Below are 11,212 nucleotides of genomic sequence, written 5' to 3'. Positions count from 1 at the left end.
GCCCCCACCCCTGGCGGCAGCACAGCAGCCATCACTGCAGGCAGCACCACGGCTGTTGCACCCGCAGCCCCACTGAGCCCAGCCAAGGAGGCAGGAGGTCTCCCAGCCCCAGGTACCATGGCACCAGGGAGACCACCAGCCACCACCAGCTCTGCTACAGCCCCACCTCCTGCCTTTGGGACACAGAAGGGACTGGCCACAGCACCAAGCACATCTGCCCACACCACCACTGGCCACAGAATTCCTGCGCCTGAGCCTCAACCCACCCACGGGCTTATCAGTAAGTAGATTTTCTTCTTCCCAAAGCAAAGAGCAGAAAGGGGTTGTCAGCCAACCAAGCAGTACAGCCTGGCCCGGGGTGACTCATCTGCATTGCATGTTGGGCTGCCAGATGCATGGGAAAAGGTGAAATAGGACATCTGAGAGCATCCTATTCCAAGCTAACAACTGGGTTAAAAATAGGGTTACAAGCCAACAGAGTGCTGGTCCAGCGGGGGGGAGTGCAGGCACAGCATCCTTGTGGCAAGCCTGTGAGTTTGCCCTGGCTGAAGGAAGGATGGAGCAAATGTTAATGGTTTTTCACCTTTCTGATTAATCTCCTGCCCGTGGCAGTGCCAGCGGCCTCGCTCTACCCCTTCGGCATGGAGGGAGGGGACAAAGAGTGCGTCCAGAGGACAGTGGATTTCAACTCTCCCCTGTTCAAGCCAGAGATCGGGTTCCCCTTCGGACAGTCGCTGAGAGATGCTCTCTACGTGAGTTCCCCCTGTTGCCCAGCACGTAAGGGATGTGCAGCCTCTTCGGTAGAAAAAAACCCCACAGAAACAGAGCAGAAACCATCTGAATGTTATTTTTTTTTTTCCTTTTCAATTTAAAATGGCTGGTTTCTGCTTACCCATGGAGGCTAAAAGCCACCCCAGGTGCTGCCTGGGATGTCAGCAAATAACAAGTTATTTTGGTTAGTTTACAGATAACGGACAGATCATTTTCCCACTCACGGACAACTACATCCCCTCCAACCCCAACCCACCTGCTCAGGGCTTCAGCGGCCAGGAGGGTTTGCCGATGGTGGCCGCCTTTTGGGATGATGCAGATTTCTCCCAGGGTGTTGGCACCACCTGGTACCAGGTAGGGGCCACCAAGATGTTCTTCTGGGAGAGCCCAGCTCCCAGTGCACTCATTTAACCCTCTTGCTTGCCAACCGGCAGGAGTACTCCACCCTTAGCTCTGCTGGAAACCCCCTTGTCCATGACGTGGAAGCAAAGATTGAGAAATACTTGAAAACCCCCTACATAGCAAAATGGACCTTGAAGGTGACGTGGGAGAAGGCTCCGGCATACCCATCCTGGCGAGATGATACTCAGGTGAGCAGTGGGGAACCCAGGTGATGGAGAAGACTGTCACCAGAGATGGCCAAGGCAGAGCTGGGCTGCTGGTCTCCCCTGGCTTGATGTTGGTGTTTTGGGTCTCACCACCTCAGTCTGTGCTGTGGGGAGAGCAGGGGAGGTTTTGGGGGTGCTAAGGGGCTGTCTTGGGTTTCTCCAGACAAGCACCTACCAGGCAGTCCTCACCACCGATGGGAACCGTTCCTTTGCCCTCCTGCTCTACCAGGACGGTGGGATGCAGTGGGACTACACCAAACTGGCTGCGGGCAACGTGCTGATCGGCTTCTCCAGGTGCTGTGCACATGCGTGCCTGCGTTTTGGGACAGCAGGGATTTCTCCCACTGCTATGTTGGGACCATCGGAGACATTATCCCTAGGACAGCCCAGCTCCCAACCCTGGAGCAACCCTATCCCATTTAAACCATTCTGCAAACCCCAGCAGTTCCCACCCCAGCAGCTCTACAGGGAGGGGAGGAGGGTTGTGTCAGAAGGGTGACCCCAAAACTCCTCTCTCCACACAGTGGCGATGGCTATGCCCAAAATAACGAACTGACTCAACAGCCACCAGCTGTCAAATACCGACCTGACCAGCACAGTGATGCCAACACCGGTATGGCACTGGGGGAGGTCCTTGGGGTGGGCGAGGATGGAAGGAGCTGTGTGCTCTGCACCGGGAGCATGTCCCCAGCACGCGTCCCTGCGAGGCGATGGGCCAGCAAAGCCACCGGCCAAAGGCTGGCCCACCGAGAGCAGAGCACAGGTGTCCCGTGTCCTGCTGCGGTTTGCCACGGCCATGCTGGCTCTAGAGGGAGCCTGGAGACCTCATGTGAGGTCAATGACTGGGGACTGTTTTCCCACGGGATCCGTCTTTGCACAAGGGAAGATGCTGCCCGAGCTGTGCTGTTCTCCGGTTGCTCCCCCAGATGTGCGCGGGCTGTGGATATACAGGCTGGACAGTCGCTCCCGGGTGAACTACAGGCTGCGGTGCCTGGCGTGGTTGGACGCAGAGCCAGCGCCGGACGCCTGGAACAGCCAGCTGCCACCATGCCCATGCTCCCAGCCCCAGGCAGAGCTGGACCCCCGCTACCGCCGGAGCAGAGGTGCCATGCACGGCCCTCCCAGGGCCAGCCATGGGGTGTGGGGACAGCAGGGGGTCCCCCCCTGCTTTGGGGGTGGCCGTCATCCCTCCCCACCGTTTCAGGTCCAGCAAACGCCTCTGTGAGTATGCTGCGCACTGCGTCCCCCAGCCCGGCCGGAGCCGGGGTGCGGTGTCTGTACCAAGATGGGAGCTTCCTCGAAGGCTGGCAGGAGAGGGCATGGAGCCCCCCCATCCACCCTGCTGCTGGTAAGCCGTCCCCACCGTCCCCTCGCCTTCAAACACCCCCAGCACTGAGGGCTCTGCAGGCACAGTGGGGACCCCATCACCTGGCCACCTTCCTCCACAGACAGGGAGCTGGAGGCGTTCGACTGGTGCTGCCGGCGCGTGGAGAAGCCCCTGTTCTGCGCCAGGTTTGCTGAGAAGAGACCGAGGGTGGGCTGCGAGGGATACATGCCACCCACCCCTGGTGAGTACCCAGGGCTGTGTGCCAGGGTACCGATTAGGTGGCACGGCCGCACGCAGACCCCATGCATTCATCACACTTTTCAGCATCCCAGTGGGGACTGCTGAGCCCAGTGCCGCACCGGGGGCCGCTTGCCTCCGTGCAATGACACCAGCATTTGCTTTTCTTCCTCCCCCTCCAAAATGGCTCCATCTCCTTTGGACTCCAGCTGGTGCCTTCGGGGACCCCCACATCACCACCCTGGATGGACTCACCTACACCTTCAATGGGCTTGGGGACTTTGTCCTGCTGATGGCCGGTGACACCCAGACCAGCTTTGTGCTGCATGGGCGCACGGCCCAGACTGGGACAGCCCAAGCCACCAATTTCATAGCCTTCGCTGCCCAGTACATCTCCGCCGCCACCACAACAGTGAGTAGAAGTGACATGGGTATCAGTTTGAGCTTCTAATAGGAGAGACCCCTATGGCAGGTTGAGCATTGCCTCTGGATCACCTACAAGTGGCCAGGATCCAAGGAGCATCCCCCCTCCTCTTCCTGCCACCACCTCCCACGACCCCAACAAAGTCCTAATAGCAGTGGGTTGGACTAAAACTAATGAAACACAGCTCTAACACCTCTTGCAAGCTGGCCAGCAAGCACCTGGGGCTCTGCAGGAACACAGTCTGCTCCACCTTCTTCATTGCACACCCTTTGTCTCGACCACTGGTCTCCTCTGGACACTTTAGAACAAGCATGTACTCTTCCTTGCTTTGCAGAATTGCTCACCACACCTGTTTCATTAAGCAAAATCTTCTGGTGTCACCAGAAGGAGCCGCAGAGCAGCATGAGGACAGGGCTCAGAGCCTGGAGCCCACCAGCACAGTTCTCCACGGTGCCACAGTGGTGGCCTGTGTATGCCCCATGCCAGCAGTGGCTGGGGCCAGCTTGCAACTGTTCTCTGCAACCACCAAAGCTGCCTTATCGTGTGTTTGCTGGGGTGAAGAGCTCGCCAACGCAGCCCCTGGGGCTGAGCCGCTCTGCTGGGGCTGGAGGAGGATGGGATTTTAGCTCAGTGTCCCCAGCATGGAAGGATGGCAGGAAGGGATGAGCAGAGTGGCTGACTCGGACATCTGTCATGATTTGCAGGTTGAGTGGACCTTGGGGAGCCAGGGTGAAATCCAAGTCCTCCTGAACAATAAAACCATCCAGTTTTCCTATTCCCAAGGTGAGCAAGATGTGTTAGTAAATGTTAAATGCATCTGGGGAGGGACAAGGGGTGCTCCAATCCCACGAGGACCAGCCCTGCCCACCACGAGGGCAGCTATCCTGAGCTCCATCAAACATCTCCCACCTGCACGCTGCCTCTGACTTAGCCAGGGGGCATGGGGAGCGCTCCCCTCCCGAATTCAGGGGCATCGTTTCAGACCCCAGCCTTGCGTGGACTCTCCCTCTGTGCTCTTCTCTTGCAGACATGGGTGCTGAGGTGTACTACAGCCTCGGTGTCCTGCTGGTCAACACCTCCTCCATCACGGCTGTCTTTGATGGGGCCATCGCCATCTCCATCTCAGCCACCTCCGGGATCCTCGGTGTGGTCTGCAGCCTGCCCGATCGGTACCGCAACAGCACTAAGGGTCTCCTTGGTGAGGACTTCTGGCACTGTGCAAAGACCCCTTCCCACCCTAAAGCAGGCTGGAAATCACTGGGGGAACACGCTTGTGAGGGCAGGGACCCCTGGGTCTAAACTAAACATTAGTCAGCACCAGAGTGGAAGTCAGCCCCAGCATGGGGGACTCCAGTCTTGTGGTGATGCTCCACTAGGTGTGTGGGACCATGACCCTGCAGATGACTTCCAGATGCCGAACGGTACCAGTATCCCTGTGAACAGCAGCGAGGAGGAGATATACAGATATGGGATGACCTGTAAGTCCAGGCTCTGGAAACACCTTGACAATCTCCCTGTTCCTGCACCTTCTGGCCAGGCTTTGGCTGGAGACATTTAGACACTTGCCTGAGCAAAAGTGATGCCAGTGAAACCCTTTGGTCTCTTCACTGTTCCATGAAAATGGGCCCTAAAACATAACAAACCTTTAAAACCCAAGGCCATACCCGTGTGCTCTCTTGCAGGGGCTGTGGGAGAGCACAGCCTGTTTTCTCAGCCTCTGGACTCACCGGTTATGAACTTCACACCCATCTTCTTGTCTCAGCTGCGGCAGGAGAATGAAAGTCAGTACCAGCTGGCAGTCTCGCAGTGCCGCGGCAGCAAGGAGTGCATCTATGATTCGCTGAGCACAGGGGACGTGGCCCTGGGCCTGGCCACTCAAAGCCTCACAGCTGACTTCCAGCAGAAGAAGACAGTACTCAGTAAGTGGAGCAGATCCTCACCTCTGAGAGGGCACGGCTTGGGTAACCAGGCAGTGCCCTGCTCGCCCCCGGGCTCTCTTGCTCCATGTGAGGCAGGAGAGAAGTCACCGAGGTCTCGGAGTTGCCTTGCCCAGCTAGCTGGTCTCCAAGCCTAGGAGGTGCCACCAGCAGGATAGTTGCCAGCAAGGTCTCTGGGTTGCATTGACCATCTGGCTGGTCTCCAAGCCTAGGAGGTGACACCGTGCTGTTCAACATGAGGGCCTTGTTGGTGGCCAGTCATGGCAGCATCTGCCTGGGGTCTCATCCTCACCGGGAGCGACTCAGAGCTGAGGGGTGCCAAGGCCACATAGCAAAAAAACCGCTGTGTGCTGGGCTGCTCTTTCCTCAGACACCTTCCCTCCCGTTATCACCGGTGATGCGTCGCTCACAGCCTTCAGGACAGAAAGGGTCATGAGGCAGTACCGCACCATGGGGGTGGGCGCACATTTTGTCCCCCACCTCTCGCCAGAGCTCAACATATCGGGTAAGGAAGGAGAGATGGGGCAGCCGGAATGGGATGGGATGGGGGGCACCAGCCACCCAGCCCCTTTCCTCTGCCCCCTCCTCTAACTCCCACCTCTCCCCCCGGCAGAGAGCGGCACCCTGACGTGGGAGCCCCATGGGATGGCCCCGCTCACCATCAACCTGGAGGCTGTCGGGTCCAACAACCTCTCCGCTCTCCTCCAGCTCCGCTTCACCCTTTGCAGCTGCAGCAGGAGCCAGGAGTGTGACTACAGCGACACCGTCACCCTTGGGGGGTCCTCCCTGCAGGTAGGGGGCCGGAAAGCTTCTCCAGTGCCACATCGTGCCTGTCCCCGTGCCAGCCATGCCGGCTGTCTTCTCTGTCCACCCGTCCTCCTCATGTCCCCTAAGCCAGTGTCACTGTTCCCTTCCCAGCTGGCAGCCTGCAAGTGCGAGGATGGCTACTCGGGTCCCTTCTGCCAGGACCCTCCGGACCCCTGTGCCCAGGGATGCTTCCCCGGCGTGGGCTGTGACCCGCACACCGGTTGTGGCCCTTGCCCAGCCGGCCTGACCGGCGACGGGCGGCACTGCTCAGGTGACAAGGGCTCACCGTGGCCACCGGGACGCTGAGCGCCCGCGGGACCCCAGCCGAGGTATTTCTCCCGGTGTCATGCTGCATTGCCTCAGCAGATATCGATGAGTGCGCGCAGGGGACAGCGTGCCCAGGGAACGCCACCTGCACCAACACGGTGGGCAGCTACGCCTGCTCTTGCCCGGCCGGCAAGGAGGGTGAGTACAGGCACCCTGGTGGGCATGGTCCTCGTCCCCATCACCCCTGGACCTTGGTGGAAGAGGGCTCCTGCAGGACCCAAACTGGCCAGAGAGGAGAGGAGGGGGAGCTAGCTGAGCTCTGTACCCAAGCCCTTGATGTTCTCAGCAGAAGGGACCAGAGTCCGGCCGCCCCTCGTGCTCCCACACCGCAGATCTCACTAATCCACCAGGAAGGGAAATGTTTCCCATGCAATTCTTCTCTTTGAGAAAAACCAGAAGTCTCATCAAAGTTCAAATGTACTTGTGGAGGTTGGGGGGCTAAAATCAAATGCCGTTTTCAGCTGGCTGTGGTGGGGTTGGGGTGACGGGTTTTGCTCCAATTTGCTTCCAATGAAGCAGGCTGGAATTTCACAAGGGCAAAAGCCTCCAGCTGGGAGCACGGGGTGCAGGGCTTTTTCTTGAGGATCTGAATTTATGCTAGAAGTCCTAATACATAAAAAAGAAAAAATACCCACCCTTGGAAGAAAGGTATTACAGAGCAGCTGAGGATGGATCCGTGCCTGCAGCCAGGCTCATGCCTCCACCTGACCTGGGCTCCCTGTCCCGCAGGCGAGGGGCCAGGCTGTGGCTCAGCCTGCGGCTCCCGCTCCTGCCCCGAGGGCTACTGCAGCAACGGGGGACACTGCCGCCTGCACCCCATCACCTGCATCCCTGCCTGCACCTGCCCCCCAGCTTTCACCGACCAGCGGTGCCAGGTGGCCGGCGGGGATTTTCGGCCACTGCCCAGCGCAGGTGAGTGCCTGCGCCTGGTGAACCCCAACCCCACTCGCCCCAGTCCTGGGATGCCAAAGCCACCGCTGTGGCTTCTCCCCTGCAGATCTTCCCCGGAGAAGCGTCCGGCTGCGGGTCAGGACACTGCAAAACACCACTGCCATGGAAGTCAACGGCACCGTATGTCGCTGGAGCGGATGGGCTCGGGGAGGGGGACGCAGCAGCACACTGGGCAGCATGGGAGCTTGGGGTGCCCGTGCCTCCGTGCACCCCTATCCCATGGGATCTCTGGGGATCCAGCAGATCCACAGTGCCGGAGGGAGGCAGTGGCAGCTGCCTGATGCCGGCTGCGGCCATGGCCGTGTGCCAGGTCCCCAGCACATGAACAAAAGGCCAGAGCAGCCCTTGGGGCTCGGCCACAGTGCCTGCATCGTCCTTCAGCTTCTCCCTGCATCCGTGCCCTCCTGCCCTCCCCTAACACCCTCCCATTCCCCTCCGCCACAGGTCTCGGCCATCCTGGGCTCCCTGGAGGTAAAGGCTTTCCAGAGCAACACCAACATCACCCAGACGTGAGTCAGCCCCTTGCCCACCCCAGGGAGCCAGCGGGGCAGGGCTGGGCATAGGGCCACAGGGTTTGGGACACAAAGGGCATTTTCCCCCACCCTAAAGTTTGTTTCTCCACACAAGCCCCATGGCACCTTCCATCCCCTGCCTCATCCCTTCTTTACTACCCCAGAAATGGGGAAACTGAGGCATGGTGAGGCTTGGTCACTGTGATGCAGCAGTGGCTCCGCCAGCACCCCAGTCTTTTCCCTGCAGGACAGACGGCGATGGCTTCACCTTTGTGGTGGTGTCTGAGTTCACCTACAACAGCCGCAGCACCGTCATCCGGTTCCTGAATGAGGAGCTGCCGGGGGCCATCACTGGTGCCTTCAACGGGCGGCGGGGGCGGAGGGAGGTGAATGTGCCCCTCCTCTTCCAGCACCTGCACCGGGACAATGTCACCGACCTGGTGAAGCGTGAGTTACTCCCGACACCAGGATGGGGAGCTGGAGAGAAGCACCACCGCTGTCCCCATTGTCCCCATCACCCTGCATACCCTGGGGTGCAGCTAACACTCGCAGGGGAGGCGGGCGGGCAGCAGTCCCCACCCCGGGCACGGACTCATCTCAGGGAGACCTGGGGAAGCATCAAGAGGTGATGCTGCCCCATGGCCGAACCCATGCCGTCCCTCCCCAGTGACAGTGGCTGAGCTGAGGCGCTATTTCCCCTGCGGTCTGTATGGCTACAAAGGCTACCAGCTCCACTACGTGGGGACTGTCGGCTTCGTCTGCATCTCCCCTTGCAAGATGGGCTACTGCCAGCATGGCGGCCGGTGTCAGCACCTGCCTGAGGGGCCCACGTGCAGGTAGCAGCGGCGCTGGGGACAGACAAGGCCACCGGGCATGGCTACGTCTCCCCATGGCATCACTGCTTCTCCCTCCCCATCCACAGCTGCCTCCCCTTCTCCATCTTCTCCCCTGCCGGCACCCGGTGTGAGCGACTGGCCGTCAGCCTCGCCGCCTTCCTCGGCATCTTGCTGGGAGCCCTGGCTCTGCTCTGCCTCCTGCTTGCCACCACCTGCCTGGCCTCGCACCTCTGCCGCCAGCACCGCCATCGGCACCGGGGGTGAGACGTGGGCTGGACTCGTGCAGGGGTGGGTGCTGCGGGTGCAGCAGGGCATGGAGGTTGTATGTGAGGAAGAGCTTTGCCAGTCTGAAAAACTGCGGGAAAATCCATCTCTGGAAGGTCCACCACCTGTGGGACCAGCCTGGCCCGGGCAGGGGGAACCTTCCCTGGGGAAAGGGCTGAGCCGGGTGGTCTTCTAAGATCTTCCAGCCCCTTTCCCAGTCATCTGTTGCTTAGGGATGTGATAACGTCAGGGTGGTGAACACTACTTTCCTTTTTCCCCCATGTCAGGGAATATTTGCATTTCTTCCTCATTTCACCCGGTGCTTGGTTACAGACAGTCTTTCTATTTATTTTTCATTTGAATACCATCCAAATGATTTCCACTGCACATTGCCCTGGAAAGAGCTGGTCTGTAGCAAGAAAAAGGTGGTTGCAAGATTGGACCTTGCTCTTCTGCAGTGTAGGGAGGCAGCAGATGGCTGAAGAGGTGCAAAGCTGGGGTGGAAGCACCAGCACCTCCTTCCCTCTTCCCCAGCCCTTGGTCCTGGCATGGCATCCACACCTGGGGAAAGCTCAGCCCCCCGCCAAGCCCCCTGCACCCGTGGGATCTGTGTCCTACCCCTGCTGCCACGCTCCAGGCTCTCTGGGAAGCGCCTCTGTTCCTTTGCACTTGTGCAAGGCCAGAAATTGAGTGTGAGCAGCAACTGGGGCTTTTCCTCCTCTCATAGCCTCATCTCACCCCCACACTCAGTCACTGCTCCCCGATCCCATCCAACCCAGGTGACAGGACCAGGCAGGGGCTCTCCTGGCCCCCCCAATGTGTCATCCCCTTTCTGTTCCTCTCCTTCTAGGGTCAAGGAGAGCTTCTGGAGGCCACAGCCCTTCTCCTGTGAGTACATCCCTATGACCACCTCCCCAGCCCCCCAAGTTCTGCGTCACTCTGGTCTTCTCTGAGCTCTGCTCATCTTCCCCGCTCCAGCTCTGATGATGACAGGAGAGCGGGCAGAGTCCACCCACTCCCCAGGAAGGCGTTGGGAACCACAACTCCAGGCCATCGACCCCTCAGCCCAGGTCTGCTGCGGGGTTATTGTCCCCATGGGGGGTTGGAGGAGGGGGGTGGGGCATGGGCTGGGGACTGATATCCTGACCCTGTGCCTCAAAGATGCTCGGGAACCATGCCTCATCCCGCAGCATCACAGATGCTTTGGCTGGTGCTGGGGTCTGCACCGCGGTCTGAGCTCGTTGTGAAGAACGGAGCCCATGCAGCGCCCACAGCATGGCGTGGCCTGTCCCTCCTTTACAGATAAGGATCCAGAGACCTCACGTCAGGCTTCCGAGCCAGCCCCCCCAACAGCCCTAACCTGCCCCCGGGTCCTGCCCCAGCGCCTCCGGGCTCGTGGAGGGGCCAGCTGCTGCTGCCAGCCCCGCTGCCCGCTCTCGGGGTCTCCCTGGGGGCAGGGGACCGGCAGCTGCCTTTTGGGGTCTGGTGGGAGGATTCACTCTGGAGGAGGTGATTTTTTTGAATGAAAAAACGTGGATTTACACTGGGTGGCCAAAGCAAGAGAATTGCACCTTCTCCTGAGGACATGCAGAGGCAACCAGGATAGTCCTTCAGTGTGTCTGCACTGGGGTATGCTTGAATGCAGCGTAACCGGACCCAGCAGAGCCACTGATAGCAGAGTCAGGTGGGGCAGTGCAGTGATTATAACCTATTAGGAACAAAATAGAATAAACCAAAAATCATGGCATGCTGCTGAGTGAGTTGCCTGCACCCCATGGTGCCCGTGCGCCAGCCCTGCTTTCCTGTCACCAAGCTCTCGAGTCCCTGCTTTCTGCTGGTCCCATCCACAGGACCAAAGAGAAGATGGATGTAGCTTTTTTTGTTGCTCCATCCCCTCATTCCCCCTGCAAAGCTGCAAGTCTCCCCTCGCTGCCGTCTCCAGGCATCGCTCACAGTGGCTCGGGTCACACAGGTCGGGCTGTGATCCCCACAAACACCCCACAGCCCTTCGCCCCTGCTGAGAGTCGATCCTGCACCCAAGGAGGGTCTATGAGACCCCAGCAGACCCCAACTCCAGCCCCACTGCCCTTGAGCCCGGCTCAGCCACAGCCCAGACACTCGCATCCCCAGCACCAGCTCCGAGGGCAGAAGCATCCTGCAATCTTGCTGCTCCGAGCCTGCCCCCACCGCTGCCTCCCACCCCGGTTCCGC

The 11,212-nt window shown here is 59.7% G+C and overlaps 1 protein-coding gene across 1 annotated transcript; it reads left to right on the top strand.

Moving 5' to 3' along the window:
* Positions 1–117: 117 nt before the first annotated feature.
* Positions 118–9,954, top strand: MUC4 (mucin 4, cell surface associated). Its single transcript, XM_009883410.1, has 25 exons — positions 118–280; positions 577–752; positions 961–1,125; positions 1,206–1,361; positions 1,543–1,673; positions 1,904–1,992; positions 2,306–2,482; positions 2,584–2,727; positions 2,828–2,947; positions 3,153–3,355; positions 4,072–4,150; positions 4,395–4,565; positions 4,744–4,845; positions 5,050–5,286; positions 5,675–5,809; positions 5,918–6,096; positions 6,223–6,382; positions 6,478–6,576; positions 7,168–7,350; positions 7,436–7,509; positions 7,834–7,898; positions 8,149–8,348; positions 8,569–8,737; positions 8,824–8,997; positions 9,852–9,954. Exons 1-25 carry the CDS (start codon positions 118–120, stop codon positions 9,952–9,954), a joined length of 3,654 nt encoding a protein of 1,217 aa, XP_009881712.1.
* The last annotated feature ends 1,258 nt before the right edge of the window (positions 9,955–11,212 follow it).

This window comes from Charadrius vociferus, unplaced genomic scaffold (assembly GCF_000708025.1).
Source record: "Charadrius vociferus isolate BGI_N301 unplaced genomic scaffold, ASM70802v2 scaffold214, whole genome shotgun sequence".
Taxonomy (NCBI): Eukaryota; Metazoa; Chordata; class Aves; order Charadriiformes; family Charadriidae; genus Charadrius; species Charadrius vociferus.
This window is presented reverse-complemented; position numbering and strand designations above follow the sequence as displayed.